General features: G+C 34.2%; 1 protein-coding gene across 5 annotated transcripts in view; it reads right to left on the bottom strand.

The window, feature by feature from the left end:
* Positions 1-22,704, bottom strand: part of GRIK2 (glutamate ionotropic receptor kainate type subunit 2) — a 771,122-nt gene that overhangs the window by 485,247 nt on the left and 263,171 nt on the right. For all 5 annotated transcript variants that reach the window (XM_003404322.4, XM_023543384.2, XM_064289255.1 and 2 more), the window contains exons 2-3: positions 16,699-16,866; positions 12,386-12,643 (exon numbers count right to left, since the gene is read on the bottom strand). In XM_003404322.4, coding sequence (XP_003404370.1) covers positions 12,386-12,643; positions 16,699-16,866 — 426 coding nt within the window. The remainder of the gene's footprint in view (positions 1-12,385; positions 12,644-16,698; positions 16,867-22,704) is intronic.

Below are 22,704 nucleotides of genomic sequence, written 5' to 3'. Positions count from 1 at the left end.
TAGATGCTGTTGTCTTTAAGAATAGACAAAAAATGATTTTAAAAGATTGATCTAATCCCTTGGCTGAGTTTCCAATGATATCTGGTAGTATTTAAAAGAAATAATTTTGCATCATTTGTTCTGGCCTCATAGTATGCCAGTAAAATAGCTCTCTGACCCTTAGCCATATTTTAGGAAAGGGAATTTTAGCTTGTCATTTCTCATTGTTGTAATTAATAGGGTAATTAACAAGCTAGAGCTAAGATTTCAAGAGTTGACTTAATTTTCTTTCTTTAAAGCCAACCCAATTATTTCAAATGGATGAAAAGTTTCCTAGGAAAATGGAATGGAATGGTATATTTTAAAAATGCTTAACTGACAAATCAGAATCATTACACATGCAATTAGTAATTTTTTAAAAAGTTACTTAAAAGTAAAAGTATCTGTAAATTTGCTCAAATAGATATTATAAAACACTATGTCAATACATGTGACGGCTTTTACTGTATTCATAGTGGAATGCTCTTTATCCACATTAAAACTAATTCAAACTGTCTAAAATACTCTAAGGACAAGAATATTTAACACAATTAATACTACTCAGGGTATAAATTCAGAAAACTGAAATAATATTTTTAAGAAATGACTGATAATTTTTACTATCAAAGCATTATAACACCAATCTAGGCTTCTTTAATTTTTTAAAATTTGTTTTTACCTACAAAATGATGCCTTTGTATATTATATTGCCAGATTTGACTTTACATCAATTGGTTTTCAATTGTATTAGTCAAGTTTGGATAGATCAATGTTGTCAAAGTACCATCTCTAGACTAGCAATATCATTATTACCTGGGAGTTTATAAGAAAGAAAAATTCTCAGGCCACACCCCATACCTACAAAACCAGAAACTGGGAGGAAGCACCAGCAAGTTGTATTTTAAGGAGCCATCCTGAAAATTTTAATGCATGTTTAAGCTGCAGAAACATTAGGCTAGGATATCCTGCAGTAAAAACCTCTCCAAAATCATTTAACAGAACAATATTTTATGTCCCATAAAAGCAAGGTCTGCTGTAGATCCAGGCAATCCCCCAGGGAACTTATCTTCAGTATTTTGGATCAACATTTTGGGATGCTTCAATTTTATGACACAATTGCTATGGCAGGGGATACGTGAGCTGAACAAGTAAGCATCAGACAATTAAATGCTTCCACTTTGATATGAGAAACACCATTTCTGCCCATATTCCATTGGATAAAGCAATCCATATGGCCATACCTAACTTCAAGGAATTAGAAACTACAGTACCCTAAACTCTAGAAGTAGAGATGATGAGATACGGGTAAAGACTAGTAACACCTGACACAGCTATGTCTCCTAGTTGCAAGACCATAGATACAACTCCAAAATTACTAACTCATAAGGCTTGGCCTCGGAATCCCTAGGTTTAACAGTAGCCCAGTATCATAGATTGAATTGTGTCACCCAGAAATTATGTGTCATAAATCCTCACCCTTATACCTGTGGATATAATCCAATTTGGGAAGAGGGATTTCTTCATTTTGTTAATGAGGCAATGTCAATGCAGCATGTGTTTTAAACCGATGACGTTTTGAGACATAAAGAGCAGATCCAGCACAGAAAAAGCAAGAATAAAAGAGGGAATATAGATGCCACCCCACAAGAAGACCATCAAAGAACTGAGGAACAGAAGCTGAAAAGCGACAGGGACATTGCCCCAGAGTTGACGGAGACAGAAAGCCTTTCCCTAAAGCCGGTGGCCTGAATTCGTACTTCTAGCCTCCTAACTGTGAGAAAATAAATTTCTGTTCATTGTGGTACTTCTGTTATAGAAGCACTAAGAAATAAGACATTGGGTAATCCTATTCCCTGATACACATTAAAATGTAAGGACCAGTACAGTTTTAATTTTTAATATTTTATGACATAATAAATTTTATTTTACCAAAAAAAAAGATTATTGTGTGTGATGGTTAGTTTTTAATGTGTCAACTTGGCTAGGTTACAGTATGAAGTTATTTAATAAAGCAATAATCTGGCTGTTGCTATAAAGCTATTTTATAGATGTGGTTAACATCTACAATCAGTTGACTTTATGTAAAGCAGATTACCTTTGGTAATGTGGGTGGGGCCTCATCCAATCAGCTGAAGATCTTAAGAGGAAAAAAAACTGAGGTTTCTCAGAGAATAAATTATGCCTCAAGACTGCACTGTCAACTCCTGCCGAGAGTTTCCAGTCTGCTGGCCTGCCCTATGGATTTCAAACATGCCGGCCCCCACAATCCTGTGAGCCAGTTCCTTAAAATAAAACTTTTTTTTTTTTCTTCTTCTATTTGTTCTGTTTCTCTAGAGATCCCTGATTGATAGATTGGATTACACAGAAATGCAAATATTTATGAGTAGTAAAATAATATTTTGGTTGTTATGAGGAACAGGGAGAGGAATACCGGGAAGTAAAATCTGAGAGGCATGCAAGCACCAGTGATAGAGGCTGCCTGCATCATGCCGAAGAGTCAGAGCTTATCTTCCAACCACTGGGAGTCACTCCATCAACCTTAAGCCTAGGAATGACAACACCAGACTGTGATTTCTAAAGGGACTATTGTGTCTGCATCAGATAGATGAACTTGAACAAGGCAAGAGGCAGGACATGGACATGGTCCTACAGTAAATCATAAGGATGTTAACAGACAGGCAGTGGAGATGGAGGAGAGGGGTGAATGTGAGAAATGTGAGATAAAAAACAAGAAGCATTTAGTGATCAGCTGGAAATGGGGATGGGAGAAAGACAGGAATCTAGAACGATCACTAGGGATCTGCTATAGCAACTCAATGGAGGGAGACATTCAGGAGAAAGTTTTCGGGTAAAGATAATAAAATGTTTTCATTGTTTGTTTGTTATCGAGTTGGGTTAGATGTGCCTGTGAGACATCCAAGTGAAGATGGTCAGTGGGTGGAACTATGAGTGTGGGGCCTGGTAAAAATAGCAGGAGATGCAGATCGGTGCGTCTATAGCACATAAGTAGAAAAGGCCATTGGGTTAGATGAAAGGTTTTAGGAAGAGTGAGGTAAACAAGTGAAAAAATAAAAAGACCTTGAGAAAATTAGCATTTAAGGAGAAGGGAAAGAAGAGGAATTTAAGAGTCTGAGAATGGGAATAAATGGCCAAAAAAAAGGAGGTAACAAAGAGGCAAGGATGCCACAGAAGCCAAAGCAGTGGTTTTATTTTCCTCAAGAAGGAGGGAGTAGTCAAAATTGCCAGGTGCTTCAGAGAGATAAGTATTATCATTCCTTCTGTGCTGCAAAGAGGGGAAGACAGACAAGAACAGGAAAAGGCTGGGGGAAAATGCCAAGACGCTCATGCCAATATGTTCCAGATTTACATTTAGACGATCTGGCAGTGTATGGCCATCACCAAGAGAACAATTTTCATTTGATGATTTGTTGTTTCTTTTCCAACAAAAGCAAATATCATTGACCATTGAGGTTTTATATAAGATATGCTACTTTTATTTCTTTAGACCTTATTTTACTATCTGCAGAAAATGAATTATGTGATTGTTATAGGTTATAAATTTTATTTTTTGTCTGTAAGTGTTGACACATATTTAAAAAATTTTACAACAGAGAAAGAATTAGGCCTGTGAATACATTTATAAATATTCACTATCATATAATCAGAACCCATAAAATAATATTCTAAGCAATTTTTATGATTGCTTAAATAGGAATAAAGAAATTATGTTCAGCCATAACCAACTCTGTGGAAATACTAATCCACCAAACTATGTAATCAAATATATCCAAATAATTAGGTTTAACATGTAATTGCTAATTGTATTTGCACTTGGAATTAGGGAACACAGCACTTAAGCTTTTTACTTAGAACATACAACATATAATCATCTTAGATTCAAATTACCCCACTCCTTGAAATAAAATCAGAATGATGTGGGTGGGTCTATGTTTTGCAATATAAATATTGTTATATTATAAAAAAAAGTGTCTTCCAGGAATATATATTTTCATATGAATTTATCCTATTGAATTATTTTATTTAAACATAGGTCTACGGTAAAATAAATGAATTCTTACTATTTATTGACTTCCTATTTTATTGAACTAATTTCCAAAGCACACACAAATGTATCTAGGCCACAGTTTATAAGCATACTTTAGCCAAGTTAATAAGTTAGTTAAGAAGGTATTTCAGCTTTTTCTTAGGATATAGGCATCAGGGAATTTTTTTTAACATTCACATCAGAGAAATCAGAGTTCAGTTTGTTGAATTTTATGATTCCTAAGACAGATAACTGATTTTCCTTCATTAATTAAAAGAGTTTACATTCTCTCCCCTAAATTCTTCTCATGTCTATATTCATCTCCTTGACTATCTGCTCACTTACATTCCTCAACTGAACTCTCTCATACTATGAACCTGTTGCCTTGTCAGTTTTCTTAATTTTGTCATAAGACAAAGAAATCCACAAGGCAAAAACTCAAGTGGGAGCATTACATGCCCATGCTAAATTCATATTTTTCAAAACGTTTTTATAATAAACCTCCCACTACACTGGGTGATCCCAAGTGAATATTTCATACATGCCTCAAACGTAATATGTCATGAACCGGATTTACCATCTCCTCTCTTAAGTCTCTTTTTCTTATTCTTCCCTTTTATGTACAAGGTTCGTTAATTAGTAGGCCAGACCAAAAACAGAGGTCATTCTTATCTTCTCTGTCTCTCTTACCATCTTCCTTTATTTACTAGCTAAATACTATAAATTCTATGTTCTAAATTTTCCTGGAATTCTCTACCTCAGCAACATTCCATAAGAACCTCCTTAATTGAGACATTCATCTATTTTCTACTTAATTAATTCAGAAATTCTCTTGTTTCCAATCTTGTCCTACTCTCCACCATAACTAATAACCCAATACATTCTGCATACTGCAGAGAGGTTTGCCAAAAATTCACTTGCTTAAAATAATGACAACATGAGTGATCTAGAAAAAAAGCAAAAAAAAAAAAAAAAACCCCAGCAACTACTACTATATCACAGTGTTTAATAGAGTAGGCTCTGGAGTGGGCTGTTTGGATTTAAAACCCAGATCTACCACTTACTTGCTAGGTAAGCTTTGGCAAATTACCTCAATTCTCTGAGTCTCAATTTTCTCTTATAAAAAACTTGGGAATAATAATAATTTCTTCTTCATACAGTAAAACTAACCAACCAGTTGGCATTGAGTTGAGTCCAACTCATGGTGACCCCACGTGTGTCAAAGTAGACCTGTGCTCCACAGGATTTTCATTACTGACTTTTTAGGAGTAGATTGATTGTTAGGCCTTTTTCTGAGGTGCTTTGGGTGGACCTGAACATCTAACCGTTCATTTAGCAACTGAGCATGTTAATCTTTGCACCACCCAGGGACTTCTCATTGAATATAGTAAGGAATAAATGGCACATAGCATGTATATTGCTGACAGTTTTAAGATCATGCTGTGAGTGTTCTATGAGGCACTTTAACTACATAACTCACCAATCATGACAAAAATCCTATAAAATACATATTAATCTCAATTTAGTAGTGTATCAAGTCAAATTTTCAGAGGTCAAGCAAATAACTTGCTAAATATTACACACAGAGTAAGAATTTCAATCCAGAATGTTTTGACATCAAAGACCATAATAACCACAATAGTCCAGCCTGCCAGATGTCCCTCTCTCTGTGTTCCTTTCTCAATTCCTGAGACAGGAACTGAATGAATATACATACATCCCTGAGGTGCACAGTGGTGGTTTGGAAAGCAGGATTACATCATATAAACATAACCATGCATATTACAGGGGAGGGATCCAAAAGAAGGAGTATAGCTAGTAAAATGCTCTTTGTGATCTCTCCCATACTTCTATAAATTCTCACGCATCCCCGACTCATCTTAATAATGAAGTGCTTGCAGTACCAATGCAAACAGGCTCCCACAGGCATCCTCCCATTTACACCTGTTGTTCCCTTTGGTCCCTTCTCCAGCTGAAGCACTTTTACTTATCCTTCATGATAACTTCATGATGATATATCACCTTCTCTGAACTGTCTTCTGCCTTTTTCAGCAAGCTTTAAACCCTTCCTCTCCTGAGATCCCATGTTGTTTTCAAGCCTTTATCTATCCTTGTTACACTATAATAATGACCTGATCATATGTCACTCTCCCCTGCTTGCTCTACTCTGAGCTCATGGAGGGAGTCAAAGCTCTATCTGTAATCCTGTCTTCTGTGAGTAACATTGTTATTGTTAAGTGTCACTGAGTCTTTTAAAGAGGCCTTTCGCAGCAGATTTGCCCAATGCGATACACCATTTGATTTATTGACTGCTATTTCCATGAGCGTTGATTGCAGATCCAAGTAAAATGAAATCCTTGACAACTTCAATCTTTTCTCCATTTATCATGATGTTGCTTATCAGTCCAGTTGTGAGGATTTTTGTTTTCTTTGTATTAAGGTGTAATTCATTCTGGAGGCTGTAGTCTTTGATTTTTATTAGTAGGTGCTTCGAGTCCTCTTTACTTTCAGCAAGAAAGATTGAGTTATCTGCATACGAAAAGTTGTTAAACAGTCTTCTTCCAATCTTAATGCCAAGTTCTTTTTCATACAATCCAGCTTCTAGGATTATTTGCTCAGCATACAGATTGAATAAGTATGGTGAAAGGATAAGAGCCTGATGCACACCTTCTGATTTTAAACCATGCAGTACCCTCCTATTCTGTTAAAACAATTGCTTCTTGGTCTACATATAGGTTTCTCTTGAGCACAGTGGAAACCCCAGTGGCATAGTGGTTAAGTGCTATGGCTGCTAACCAAAAGGTCAGCAGTTCGAATCCACCAGGTGCTCCTTGGAAACTCTATGGGGGCAGTTTTACTCTGTCCTATAGGGTCACCATGAGTTGGAATCGACTCAACGGTAACGGGTATGAGCACAATTAAGTGTTCTGTTATTCCCACTCATAGCACCTGGTATACACAAGATGCTTGATGAATGATTGTTCAAATAAGTAAATGAGTAATGATAATGTGTAATTGCAGTTGAAATAGGATATAAGCACAATTCACTCTAAATTTTCTATGAAATTTTTTAAATGATAGAAGAAAGCATGTCTGCATATCTGAAAATTATTGTTGGTCCTATTTATTCAATCAACCAAAACCAAACCCATTGCCGTCGAGTCGATTCCGAATCATAGCAACCATATAACAACCCCATAGGACAGAGTAGAGCAGATCTGTAGGGTTTCTGTCTTTACAGAAGCAGAAAGCCACATCTTTCTCCTGCAGAGAGGCTAGTGGGCTCGAACTGTCAACCTCTGGGTTATTAGCCAAGTACTTAACTACTGCACCACCAGGGCTCCTTATTTATTCAATAGCAAGAATTTCCCCATAGGGTTTCCAAGCAGCAACTGGTGGATTGAAACTGCCAACCTTTTGGTTTGCAGCCTGAGCTCTTTACCACTGTACCACCAAAGCCCCACTTAAAAGTCACCTATTTAAGTCAACCTTGGGCAGATTACTTAATCCATCAGAGTCTTTTTATCTATACAGTACATACAATAATATCTTCTGCATTCATTCCTTAAATATTTATTATGGTACTTCCATGAGTCAGAAAATATTCTAGGTAGTGGTGATAGAATGGTGAGCAACTTCAGGGTCCATTCTACTCATATCTGTGTTTGATTCGGTGGAGCACACACCCATGAAAACAAACCATTCATAGTGCAATGAGTGCCTTCAGAGGTGGGGCGGGGGGGTGTCATGAAAATAACACAATGCTAAGGAAACATATTGGGGGAGATCTACTTTAGACTTTGGAGCAGGAGGGGCATGAGAGTCTTTCTTCGTGACACCCAAGCCAAATGGTATGCATGAGCTTGTATTTGCAAATGTGCACACGCACATGTGTGTACTTAGTGGGTTGGAGGAGTCAAGGACAGTATGAGAGCTTCCCAGGTAGAGAGAACAGTATTTTCAGCAACTGAAAGAAACTGAATGACAAAATCTGAAAGAAATAAGTGGGGAGTAGAGGCGCACATGCATTGGAGAGGTATAGGAACTAGATCACATCCAGCCTTACAAGGCTTGTTAAGAGTTTTTACTTTATCCTTAGAATAAATGAGAAACTATTAAGAGGCAGAGTGGATCAGGATTGCTTTTTTTTTTTTTTTTTAATTCACTCCAACCACATTGTAGAGGCTGGATTAGAGGAATGCAGAATTGAAGTAGGGAGGCCAGCTGGAAGGATGTTAGTAATAATCCATGTGAGAGATGATAGTGATCTTGACCAGATTTGAGAGATCATTTAAGTGTAGAATTGACCACCATTACAGCTTAAATGTAGGGCTGAGAAAAGGAAGGAATCAAGGAAGATGTTCAGGTGTCTGTGTTAGTTGCCAGTATGTAGAAGAGCCAGTCACTGGAGGAGGCAAGTCTGGCGGGAAAATAGCCTGTTTCCTTTGGGACTCACAGAAGTGTTGGGAATATTAGACGAAATAGTTTATGTGATAACAGCTACCACAATGCCTAGTGAATTATAGTTCATTTAAAAAAAATATGCAAACATTTCTATTCCCATCTTCTCTTTTCCTAAATTGCACCAGTAAGTTAGTAGCAAAACTGGGAATAGAATGCCAAGCTTCTGTTTTCCAGTCCAGAGTTCTTTGTTAATGGACTGCTGATCTATAAACAAAGATGAAACACAGAGATTTTAAAGCAAATATTCACAATTTATCCTGGAATTGCTTACAAGCTGACAGCTATCCAACTCATTTTTAGTTTATATTTAAAATGAATCATATGTTCCAAAGTGACTGACAGAAACACAGCTTTGTTTCTGGAGCCAATTCTTTTCCATCATTTTTGGACATCATTCAGAGTTATAACAGACTTTCAGGGTGTTTAAAGCATTCATCCACGACAATAACAAATGCTAATTATCATAAAAAAAAATAAGCAGCTCCTGTTAACATCATTCTAAGAATTTCTCCTACCCCAGCACTATATTTCATCTATCATCCCATCTGTTTTAGGAGTGGTAACAAAGGCTAGATGAAAGTATAATTATCATGTATCAGACTGGACAACACAACAAAATATAAATGAATGTAAATGGGAGGAATAGCATACATAACAAATAAATCTGGAAAGGGAAAAAGGAAACATCTAAGTAAAATGGCACATGTGTGTCCTGCAACAGCAAAAAGCAAAAGCAAACCCAGTGCCATCAAGTCGATCCCAACTCATAGCTACCCTACAGGGCAGAGTAGAACTGCCCCATAGGGTTTCCAAGGAACGCCTGGCAGATTTGAACTGCCGACCCTTTGGTTAGCAGCTGTAGCACTTAACCACTATGCAACCAGGGTTTCCTGCAGTAAGCAGCAAATACACAGGTTGAGAATGGAGTCAATAATACTTATCTTGTTGAGTATGAGATGCAGTTTTCCCTCTTTCAGTTCACAGTCCTAACTATAATCAATTTCCTCTCATATCATCAAATAGTCATTTGTTCATTTAAACTCAATGTCCAAAGATCTTCTCTTAAACACTATCTTATCTCTTAAACTGTTTATCTTATAAACAGAAGGAGAAGGAAAAAGCTCTGAATGTAAGCTATTTCCTGAATAAATATCATACCTCAGTACTCCTTCCTTGAGCTTACTTAATTTATATTTATATTGTGTTTATTCAAATTCCAAAGTTTTCTTTTTAGTTTAACTTTGCTAACAATTCAAAATTTGAAAAGTTTATAAAGTCTCTGTTTTATTCTATCATTAAAATTCCACCTGGAGACTTTTAAACATATGTAAAAAAGATGGAAAAAAAACTATTTTTATATATTTATGAATACATTTCAAAGGGACTGGTCTGCCTATCTTGGAGTCAGTTCTATCAGAATCATAACATATCAAGAAGACCTAAGTTCTCAAAAGTGGTTTAAATTAAAAGGGACTACAACTGGTCTGTTACAAATGCAATTAGTCCATTACAAATAATCTGTAAAACATGAGCAATCACGTATCCCTAAATAGGGACAAGAAACTGAACAAGGTTTCTTTCATTGGCATATATTCACACCTATTCACCTGGATTGTAGCATCTGCTTAATTCAATATTTGCTGAATTAAACACTACATAAAATAGAACACTAACAAGCTTTTTCATCCTAAGACTTTTTTAAGGCACACTTATGCTACAGGTGATTCTGTAACCATTCTCAGCAGGCACCGTTGCTGCCGGTTGCTGTCAAGTCAGTTCTGACTCATGGTGGCCCCATGTGTACAGAGTAGAGCTGCTCCATAGGGTTTTAAGGCTGTGACCTTTTGGAAGCAGATCATCAGACCTTATAAGTATTTATGTTACTTTCAAACCAATGGGAATGACAAAGCTTCTTTTAATATTAACTCAAACTATTTTAATAAATTTAATTTGAAGTCAGGACTCCATTAAAAGTACATAACTCTTACAAGTAACTATACATTTCTCTATTTAAATCTTCTTTAATTATATAAAGGTATTAAATATAATTTAAATCAGGGTTAGATCAATTACATACGTAGCTTTACTTTACCAAACTATGATATAACCCTGATCACAAATCCCATTATCTCTTTATTCAAGCACTCATAAGCCACATGTATGAAGTAAGTAAGAACATCACACACAAACATATAGAATAGCAAAGAAAGGTGGTATATCCATTTTGAGCATTTGTCAATCTTCTTGCTACCATTAGCAGTTTTAAAACTTATATATTTGAGAATATATGATATTTGGGTAGCATTCACCTGAACTGTATCAGGAGAGGATGGAGAAGTAAATAATCCATTGATTAACAATGCATGTGTATCTATATTTATGTATTTCTGTCATCCATAAACATAAGTAGACCAATTTGTAACTAAATATACCCTGTGTCACCACATTATACAAGTCCATGGACACCATTCACATAGAACCTGCCATTCAAAAATTGGCATATAGGACTTTACCTTTGACAGGAAAATAATGATTAGGGAATTAAAACATAACACCATAAATTTAATAGTTCTAATTTGAGCTTAAAGATACATCAAAGGTATTTAAGCTATTTTTAAGGATCTTCATTAATACAATTCTAGGTTAAAATTATAAACATTTTATACTTTTTTATGAGTAAAGCAAAATTACTCTAATTTATATTTAAACTCATTCTTCCTTATACCAGTGAAAATGTTTTCAAATTAGTTTCATTATTTTTGCAACTCTGTAACTCCCTATTGTCTATCCTCCTGGGAGAAGTTCCTATTTATCAATTTGCAGATGGTCAAATGGACTAATTTCTGCACATAGTTCCATACACTGCATTTAGGAACAAAGAGGGCTCCTAGCTACTTTAGAAGAATTCAAATTCAAATGAATCTCAATCTGAATATGAAGGTAGAGTGAAATGGCCTAGAAAAAAAAAAAAAAAAAAAACTTTTACATTCTAATATAAAAAAACACTATTTAGATCTTAATGTGAAATCACTTACTATATAATCACCAAAATAGCTTGCACTGTTTTCACAAATATAGCTTCTAAGGAAAATTAAGACTTTATTTTTACTGTTTACTTCCATATCTATCTCTATGAGACTTGTTTTTCATTGGTACCTCAAGATTACCATTCATATATAAAAATAATAACATACAGTAAAACAAGAAAGCACATGCAACCTCTAGACAGCAAATAATCATAACAATATTCATTTAAGACTCCAAAGCAAATACCATTTATAAATTCTATTTCCCAAGTCTCTAAACTGTGTCTACACACAAGCACCTCTGAAATCTCAGCATATTTCAAAACGTACCAGAGTGTTGCCCATTTGAGAATAAGCTTTTCAAACATTAGCATGTTATACAGTTATAAGGTTTATTATTTTTATTATTATTATTTGCATATAAACAGCTAAAGAAACTATTAAAGTAAAATTCTGCTCTTTCTTGATGTCCTACCGTCAACCAGTTATGAAGTTTTGCTTTGGGAAACTCATCTTAATTTAGAGGAAAAATTCTTCAAATAAATGTTTCGATATTATTCTTCATACTATTTTTGTCCTTCATTCAATATTATAGTTCAAAATAAATGATCCTACAGATTAAAATGTACTCATTTTACAAATATAAAAAAAAGTTTATGATTCAGTCATTCTTTGGATATGTGAAATGAGTGTTGGTATTTGGTCCCAAATGGCTTTCCATCCTTTAACTTCATTTAAAAACAAAACAAAGCAAGAATATAATAACAATCTGGAATAGGCTCCAGAAAATTAACTTCAAAGCATAGCGCCAAAGGCTACTCGTTTTTCTTACCAGTGCTGTCATCATATACCACTGTGACGGTTTTCCACTTGAAAAACTGCACCAAGTCCAAAATGGCACGGCTGAGTGAAGAGAAGTCTGGGTAGAGACTGACATAGAAGGAATCTTTGTTGTCTGACACCTGGTGCTTCCAGCGCGTCTGTATGTGGGGAACCCCCAGAGCATTACAGATGGACTGCACTGCATTTGCAGATGAGCTGTGCGATGGCCCGAAGATGGCAGCCACCCCAAGAGATAGCTGATCACAGGCTGAAGAGGAGATAGAAGTCTGTCAATAACGAGAGGAGAGAACCCTGTGTGCTAACATATCACATTATTATTGTAACCCCAAAGGTATCATCCTGGAAAAAGATTTGCTTTTGTTTTTGTTTTTAATTTAACATCTCCTTTGCTAATTTCTGTCTGATTCTAAACATTTTTAGTCTGTTACAAGGGGAATTAGTTCACCCAGACACTTGCAGCTCAGTTTTCAAATAATTCCATAAATAATGCCAAGGAGAGGGAGAGAGGAAGGTTGAGAGAGAGGAGGAGTATTTTTCAAAAACTTAAGTAGGGTGTTTATTTTGGGAAAATAGTGCAGGTCAGTGAGGTAGAGGAACGGTGTTACTTCCCAAATTCACTGGCCATCCTCTATAATGCCAAATTCTTAATCAGAAGCTATTTACTCCCCACCCTGGTGGCATAGTGGTTAAGTGCTACGGCTGCTAACCAAAGGGTAGGCAGTTCGAATCTGCCAGGCGCTCCTTGGAAACTCTATGGGGTAGTTCTACCCCATCCTATAGGGTCGCTATGAGTCGGAATCGACTCGAGGGCACTGGGTTAAGCCACTCCAAAAGCTATGGTAGCACAGAGTTATATATTTGCACATATCACAGAGGTCAAGATATGCATACAGTCACTCATAAAACCAGACATGGTTTATAGAGAGTGATTCCATACGGATTAATCTCACCAAGTAGAAAAGACACTGAAATCACTGGAATAAGCATTGAATCCTCTTTATTTAACTTTTGGATGCTGTCTTTTATATTGTTCTAATATGTGTTTTTTTAATTTTGTATTTATTCATAGGAAATTTTATTCACATCAATACTAATCACAGTAGTTAAGAAAGACATAAATTAGAGCGCATTCAGATCAGAATGGATGGACTGTGACAGGTCCTAAAACTATTAAATAAATACACTGAAACAAGTAGTGTATCCTGACCTAGAAAAGGAAGTAATTGCGAGAAACATGAAAATTAAATATCTGAAGAATCTGGCCTGTGAAAGAGGCTTAAGCTTGTTTCATTTGACTGCGAACACAAGAATTAGGAGAAATGTTTTGAAGCTTCTTACAGACTTTGACCCAATGGTAAGTACATATTTTAAAAATACGGAACGGGCAGCAGAAAATATACAAAATTGGAATAGTCTGCTCCAAGAGGCAATGGTTTGTCCATCCTGAAAATATATAAACAGGACTGAAAAGGGTTGTTATCAGGATTTAGGCATCAATTGGATGTTCAGGCTTAGCTTCATCTAAAATGGATAGTTTATAATTCTACCATGTAAAATTTTCTAAAATTCTCCCTCAGAGAGTTTCCTGCCTAAAACACAAAGCGATGGGTGATTTGTTAACTACCAAGGTATTTAATAACTGAGTAAAATTTAGTGGAGATAACCCATTGTTTGAGCTTTCTTCAAAAATTTAATATAATCTTTAAATAATTATTTTTGAATATGTAGATTCTGACTTTTCAAATAATGATAAGAATTCCAAATCAGCAGAAAAGAAAAATTAAGTCCAAAAATCATTTAAAACTATAATGAGCAAATATAAGGCAATTATGGGAACAGCTTGCTTATTTGCTTGTCTTTAAGAAATCTTCCAACACAACATTGAACTAGAGTGACCGGATATATTATTTTTAAAGCCTAGAATTTTTCACTCAACATACATTGAGGTTTTTGACAAAACACAAGCCAAGAAAAGTTTAAAACATTGCATTAGTTTGGCTTTTTAAAATACTCCTAAGTGTGTTTCAAATAAGAATTAAAATTTTCAGTTATTAGAGGTCTCACTTAAAAGCAAAGTATGATTCGAATAATAAATTAAACTTTAAAACATCAAAGAATTCATTAATTGAGCAAACCAAACCAAAAAAAAAAAAAAAAACCCATTGCCATCGAGTTGATTCCAACTCATAGCAACCCTATAGGACAGAGTAGAACTGCCCCTTATGGTTTCCAAGGAGTGCCTGGTAGATTTGAACTGCAGACCTTTTGGTTGGCAGCTGTAGCTCTTAACCTCTATGCCACCAGGGTTTCCCAAGCCAACCAGTGTTACTAATTAAAAGCATAACACCAAGTATCAAAGGAAGCATTAACATTTAGAAATTTCACTTATACCTTGCCTTTAAAAATAATTTAAAAAATGTTACAAATGCCCAATTAGACATTATTTTATAATTAGTCATTGATATACTTATCAATATATATTTACTGAGCCTCCACAAGGTTTAAAAACTATATTAGATCTCTCCCTTATATTCCTCTTTGACATATGACTGTGTCCTCCAAGCAATAACAGTTCAACAAGAAAGAACTTCACAGAATGAGATTCAAGCCATGGCTTTCGCCCTTTCAAAATTTCACAAAAAGTGTTACTCATGCAATTATTTGAGCTCTTCCTAACTTCAGGCCAAAGTCAATTGATGAATTTGATTTTTAATGGGTTTTTTAATAGGTGATAAAGCTTGTAATTTCTTTTAATATTTTGGAAACCAGATGACTTTATCACATCATAATTTTGCTAGGGCATCCAAGATAGTAATCTGTTTGTTCTTGGAACATTTTAGTCTGTTTTTCAGGTTGCTCAATTGAAGACACTATTAAGAAATCTATTAACATTTCGTCTATCTATACTGCATTCATATTCCATATTCTTTGGTGTAAAAGCTTTCATCTGAGGCAGAGCCGCTTCTTTCTAATGGAAATAATCATGAACTATGTCACTAATCAAATGCACTTGTCTTGCTGTTAATGTCTTATTTTGCAATTATGATGACAAATGTAGTATTTTGCAATAACCTTTAACCTTTTTTTCAGCCTTAAAAACCTTTCATCACCCTGACATGGCTCTGAAATGTGGAAATTTATTTGTATTCATAAAGATATGAATTCAAAGGACAGGCAGAATATAGACTTTGATAAACACTAGCTAGCTAGGGGAAAAGAAACTTTCATCTCAAAAAATATTGTAACTCATCAGCTTTCATTAATATTAATTAACTTAGAAGAAATCTGTACCGAGATGGAACAATAAATAATTATGTAAATTTTCATCAATGTAAGGTAGCAAGAAAAACAATATTAACATTACAGAAAGGCAAACATTCTTTAAAAATATAACGTTAAAACAAATGGCTTTGCAAGCCCATTCCTTTGAGAAAATCTTATGAAGTTTAATTTCTGTTACATGAATGCTAACTACGTAAAAGAAAAGATCACCTATTTAGATCAAATGAGACTATGGAAATGTCTGTCAAATACATTTATTATTAAGACCTGTTGTTTTGGTTAATATAATACCATGGTAATAGTTTCTGTATTTCTTTCCCTCACATACAAATATTACATTCATATTAGACAAAATTATTTTCCTATTCTCATCTTTTAAAACACAATTTGATATCATAAGAGAAGAATAATAAAAATTTAGAAAGCATTCTAATTATTTCCTTATATAATACAATTTTTATACCACTTCATATTTTTTTCATGTACAACGAACACTAAGTGGTTAAAAAAAAAAAAAAGTAGACACGGAGCACACATAAAGGCTGTTCAAAATTTTCCAATACAGTTTTAATAATGTTGAGCTGACTTTTTGAAATCACTTAGAATCATAGAACTTTCAAGGTAGGGTAAGCAAGTTAAAACCATGGTAATAATAGAATGGGATTGAAAGATCATGCAAATAAGAATCTAAGAATACATTGAAAAACTTGTTAAAATTCACTGATTTTATTACTTTATTTTACTTGATTCTTGAAAATAGGAATATTTTAGTAATAAAGAAGGATTGATTGTTTTAAAAACATTTTCTTTGCCATCGATCCAACTGCATTTCATGTTATAAGAAGATTTTTTGCAATAGAAAATTTAAAATTTAATAATCCACATAGGTGGCTTATTAAAAGAAACCTTTACATGAAAATATTCCTAACAACTTACTAACCACGTTAGAATGAAGAAATTGCTAAGAATACATGGAAATTTGAATTCAACAAAACATTATGTTAAATATCTATTAATTACCTTTCTTGGATGCTTCAAAACTGTCATAGAGGTTTATCTTCTGAGTGTCATAGGTTAGGGTGGTATTGGGCAACAAAGTTCTGTTTCTGTTGATTGTGTTCACAGCAAATCTGAATGCGAGTTCCTCAGCTCCCATGGGGCCAGATTCCACATATTCAAAAATACCACCTGGAAGAAGAGAATAATCACACAGTTCTTACAAAAGAGAAAATGTCAGAAGTTTTCGGTACTTGTCTGTGCATGTGTGTGCATTTGAGTGTGCATGTGTGTGTGTGTGCGCATATGTGCACATGCACATGTGATTTGTTTACTTGCACGGTATTTGTGTTGGAACATATTTTCCTATGAATTACAGATTTTGAGACACGAGCTTTTAGATAAATCCACATTGGCAAAATTGCCTTGGTATTGCTGCCAAAATTTAATGTAATTTTAATATGATTTCACCTTTTTTCTTTAGTAATTGTTCCTTTTAAAAAGGGCCTATATATATATATATAGATCTTGTCTTAAATTCTCAAAATTACCCCCTCCAAAATTATGCATACAGTTCCAAAGTAATCAGTCCTCTGTATTGATATAAAGCTATAAAGTTAACCACTGGGAAAATCATATTAAATTGCTCTCCATTAATTCAGATATCAGAATTTTTTAGCACAAATTTTATGATATTTATTGTTAAAAGCTAAAAAAAAGCATTTACTTTCAAATTCCAGCATTTTACTTGCAAGAAAAGAAAACAAAGTAGCTTTTCTCTCTTCTATTTACTCTAAATCCTTTTTTCAGAAGATACTTGACATTTGTGAAGGATAACTCTCCAAAACTATGCAAATCCCTTAATCAGGGAATTACACGGAGTATATAATTTTGGTCCTAAAATGTAGAGTATAATTAAAAAGCATATTCCTTCAATTTGTCACCTCCTAAAGCTGTGTCTCAGCCCAGTTTCCTTATTCTTTTCTCAGTCTTCCTCCTCCCTGATATCATTTCTCTCTTCAGCTGGGAAGCCTCCAACAGAGTCATTTCCTTATAGTTGTTTTGGTGAATGGAATGAAGGGGAAGCCCTGACATCTCACTCCCTCAAACCTCTGTCCTTGGGGAAACTAACACTCTAAAAAGTAGTATTGTTCTGTCTCTTTTACAAAAATGTACTTTTTCAACACAATCTTTCACAAATTAAACCCCCTCATATAAGCCTGTTTCACAGTTTGCAATGCATGCCTCATCGAAGGTCTTTTGACACTTGAATGTCAGATTAACATACTACTAGCAAACTCCTTAATCTAAATATCATAGTATTGTAACAATGCCTCTAAATATGAAGAATGTTGTTGCTGTTGTTGGGTGCCATTGAGTTGATTCCAATTCATAGCTACCCCAAGTGACAGAGTAGAACCGCCCCATATGGCTTTCTAAGCTTTAACCTTTATGGAAGCAGACTGACAAGATCTTTCTTCTGCAGTGCTGCTGGTGGGCTGAACTGTCAACATTTCAGCTAGCAGCCGAGCACTTAACCACTGAAGAACAGGAGTCAAAAAGACCAAGGGGTAAGACAAATTTATATTTAGAAAAGAAACTGAAAAATCTGTTGGCCCCTTATTAGTTGGAAATACATTTTTCATATTATTTTAACCACAGTGGTGTTGTATGTTACCAGAGTAATCAACTTATTATGAAATAGTACCCTGAATATATTTAAAATATTTTGGTGACATATGCTAAGCAGAAGGATAACTATTTTAAGTGCCTAAAAGGTATCAAAAACCAAATCAGGTGTCTCACATATGTAGGGAACAATAGTAGTGTGAGCATGAAATCTGGGACCAGACTGGGTTTACATTCCGGTTCTGTCACTTGCCAGCTGTATGAATTTGGGTAGTTGCTTAAATTCTCAGCCTGAGGTTTTTTCATCTCTAAAATAGGGATAACAATGGAGCATTCTGCATAAAATTGCCATACAGATTAACTGTTGGCTCACATAAAATGTTTAGAACAGTGGATGCCAAATAGCAACCACCATTCAGTAAGTGTTTAAAGTTCCATTTAATCTTCAAGGAAATCTGAGGTAGTATTGTTCTGTTTCTTTTACAGAAAGAACTGTTTGGTCAAAGATCATACAGGTAGGTATTCAAGTAATAGAGCCAGCATTAGAATCTGTTCAGACCTGACTTCAAAGCCCTTGCTATTCTACTAGAAACTTGTAGCTTCCCTCAAAATTTCACTCATGTAAAATACACAGAGCTTCCTGAAATGTGAGATATAACGATTTCAATATTAAGATGCAATTAGAAATGTAAAATGTTATATATGGGACTGAAAAATAATTCAGCAATTAAAGAATATTTATTTAAGTTTATTAGAAATAGCCAATTATAGAAATACAAAGTTGTTTATTTTTGGAAAAATAAAAACTGAATCTTCTACATTCCTCAGTTCAAAAATTCAGTTTCTATATGGAGTGAAAACAAAATAATAATACAGAAATGATCAATACTTGAGACCAGTAGGTTAAAAAATTTTTTAGCCTTTGTCTCTCTTCAAAATAAATAATCCAGCTTCAACTTTAAATTTACATATTTATTACATATTTAATATTTAAAGAAACATTTGTAATTCCCCAGGATAACCATTTTCTACCTTAATTAAATAAAATGAATAATTAATTTTTATTGATCCAAAGCCAGATGTAAATTTTTTATATTAAAAACAAAAACATCTAAATATGCAAGCTTTTCAGGCACTCTAACTTACATATCTCACATCAATAAATTCTCCCAACACCTCATGAGGTAAGTACTGTTATTACTAATACTAATTCAAAATAGAAAGAAATCCTGAATAGATCAATACTCCTGACATGCAGAGAAGGAATGAGTGGGGAGGATGGAAAAAAAAATCTAGTAAAGAACTACTTTACAAAATAACCTGGGTGGGTACCTCAAATTTATGTGTGGAAAAAAAAAATTGCAATTATACTTACACATTTGGAACAGTTTAGTAACCTCTAAGGTATCAATTGGTCAAAGAAGAAAAAAAGGTATGATCACCATATTAGATGTAAGGCACTTGTAGAAATCACTAGTTATTCTTGATTTAAAAAAAGCTTTTAGTAAACAGGTAATAAAGTAAGAATGATACTTTATTAACTAATAAGATGGTAGATATTGTAGATATAAAACCAAATACAACCAATAATTATACTAAAGACAAAGCAAATATGAACAATTAAAAGTCAAATGTTAACAAACAGGATAAAACACACCACACACAACCATAAGCTACTTACAAGAGAATTGTTGAAAAAATAAGGGAAATGATAGGCAAAGATTTATTTTAAACTCACAGTAACCAGACAAAACTGATGTACTATTCTAATAGTAGACAAACAAGACTTGAAAGAAAAGGAGAGAAATAAAGAAGGAAGTTCATAATGATAAAGAGGCCAATTCACCAGGATGATAATACAATCCTAAATCTGTACACACCCAAAAAAAAATAACATCATGCCCTTGACAGTACTAAAGGGAGAAACAGATCTTAAAAAAAAAGAAAGAAAAACCAAAGCCATTGCCATCGAGTTGATTCCGACTCATAGCGACCCTATAGGACAGAGTAGAACTGCCCCATGGGGCTTCCAAGGAATGCCTGGTGGATTCTTAACCACTGCACCAGCAGGTCTCCAAAACAGATTTTAGTGGGGAACTTTAACATAATTCTTTCTGATAGAACAAGCAGAAGATCTAAATTACAAATTTGTTTGACCTAAATAACATAAATGAAACATAACATCTCAAATGACAAAATAAAATTTTCTTTGGAAGTACATACTTATCAAATATAAGCACAGCTGGGTCAAAAACAAAAACCTTAACACATTCAAAAGGACTGAAATTATTTATAATATATTCCCTGACTACACTGAAATTAAGCTAAAAGTCAGTAAAAAAAGATGACTTGAAAGTCCCCAACTTCTAAGAAACTGAACAATATACATCTAAATAATCCATGGGTCAAAAATCAAAATGTGAATCTTAAAATATTGGGAACTAAATGAAACTGTAAACAAGGCATACAAAACTTGTAGGATGCAACTAAAGCCATGCTTAGAGAAAATTGGTCATTTTAATGACATTAAGGAAGAAGAAAGACTGAAAATTGATGATCTAAGTTCCCATTTCAAAAATCTAGAAAAAAAAAGGCAAATCAAAGAAAAATAAATAAACAAAAGAAGAAACTAATACAATTTAAGGCAAAAATCACTGAAATCGAAAACAAATATTCAATAGAAAAATACCAACAAAGATAAAACTAGTTCTTTCAGAAAGTTAATAAAATGAATAAAACCATGGCAAGTCTGATCAAGAATAAGAATGAGAAAAGGGAAGTTATAGGAAAGGAAAATAACAGACCAATCTTTCACAAAATAATAGTAAATAAAGTCTAGCAATAAATGCAATAATTCATAAATACCAAAACCAAACCCGTTGCTGTCGAGTCGATTCCAATTCACAGCAGCTCTAAAAGACAAAGTAGGACTTGCCCTATGGGGTTTCCAATGCTGTAAATCTTTAGAGAAACCAACTGCCACATCTTTCTCTCAAAGAACTGCTGGTGGGTTCAAACCACTGACCTTTTCGTAAGCAGCCGAGTACTCTAACGACTTCACCACCAGGGTTCCTTACATGAAAACCTAGTGGGTTTTACTGCAGAAATTCAAGGTTTGTTTAATATTTGAAAATAAGTCTACATAATTTTCAATTTTAATAGAAAAAGAAGAAACACCAAGTGAAACTCTTGATAAAGACAAATAATATCGTTGATAAAATTAAATCCCCATTCTTAAAAACTCTCAACAACTTAGAAATAGAAGGAACTTCTTTAATCAGATAAAGAGTATTTATAAAGAACCTACAGCAAACATCAAACTTACTGGTATATCGTTGAAATCTTGTCCCTTAAGTTTGGCAATGGAATAAGGATGTCAACGTTATGACCACTTTTATTTAACACTGCACTGGAGGTCTTATTTAGTGATGAGGTAAAGTACAAAATAATTACAAACACTGTTAATATCTAATGGCAGGGGATTATTCAAATAAATTACTGTATATATAAAAAATAAAATATTATACAACTTGCTATTTTAAAATTGCTGTGTAGAAAATACTTGATGACAAAAATGTTTCTATGCACTAATACATATCAAAATATTATGGCTCATTTTAGATGATAGATAGTAGTTATGCACTAATGCATACCAAAATATTAATAGTAGTTATGTACTTATATATACCAAAATATTAACTATGGTTCATTTTAGATGATAGGCTTTAATTTTCTTTTTGCTTTTTTGTATACTCTAAACATAAAAATAAACCTGTCCTACTCTTGTAATTTTTTTTTTAAATGAGCAAAGTATGTTGTAAAATGAAGCTAGTATATTATGGGTAGCAGAAAAACAGGAAAGTAGCTAAAGGAGAATATAAAATCTCAGGGTGTTTGTGTGTTTATTTCTTGGATGATGAGAAAGACATATTTACATGCTGAGGAAAAGAATCAACAGAAAAGGGAAGGTAAAAAGTAGGAAAGAGGGGATAAAAAAATGGAACCAGGTGGCTCAGGAGCAAGAAAAAGGCTGAACCTTGTGGGAGGGAAGTACCATATTCGTTCAAGAAAGAGGAGGGTAAGTCAAAAAGCCCAGAGGAGGTTAAGTCAAAAAGCATTGCTACGGAATCATAGAAACCTTTATTAAACAAAAATATCAAAATGTGAAGCTATCGCAACTCATCAGACACGGATTGGACTGGACAATGGGTTGGAGAGAGATGCTGATGAGGAGTGAGCTACCTGCATCAGGTGGACACTTGAGACTATGTTGGCATCTCCTGTCTGGAGGAGAGATGAGAGGGTAAAAAAAAACCCCAAAAAGAGAGACTGGAAGGAGGGAACAGGCTGTCTTATTGGAGGGGAGAGTAATTGGGAGTATATAGGAGTAAGGTGTATATA

This window comes from Loxodonta africana, chromosome 1, assembly GCF_030014295.1.
Source record: "Loxodonta africana isolate mLoxAfr1 chromosome 1, mLoxAfr1.hap2, whole genome shotgun sequence".
In the NCBI taxonomy this organism is placed as follows: domain Eukaryota; kingdom Metazoa; phylum Chordata; class Mammalia; order Proboscidea; family Elephantidae; genus Loxodonta; species Loxodonta africana.
This window is presented reverse-complemented; position numbering and strand designations above follow the sequence as displayed.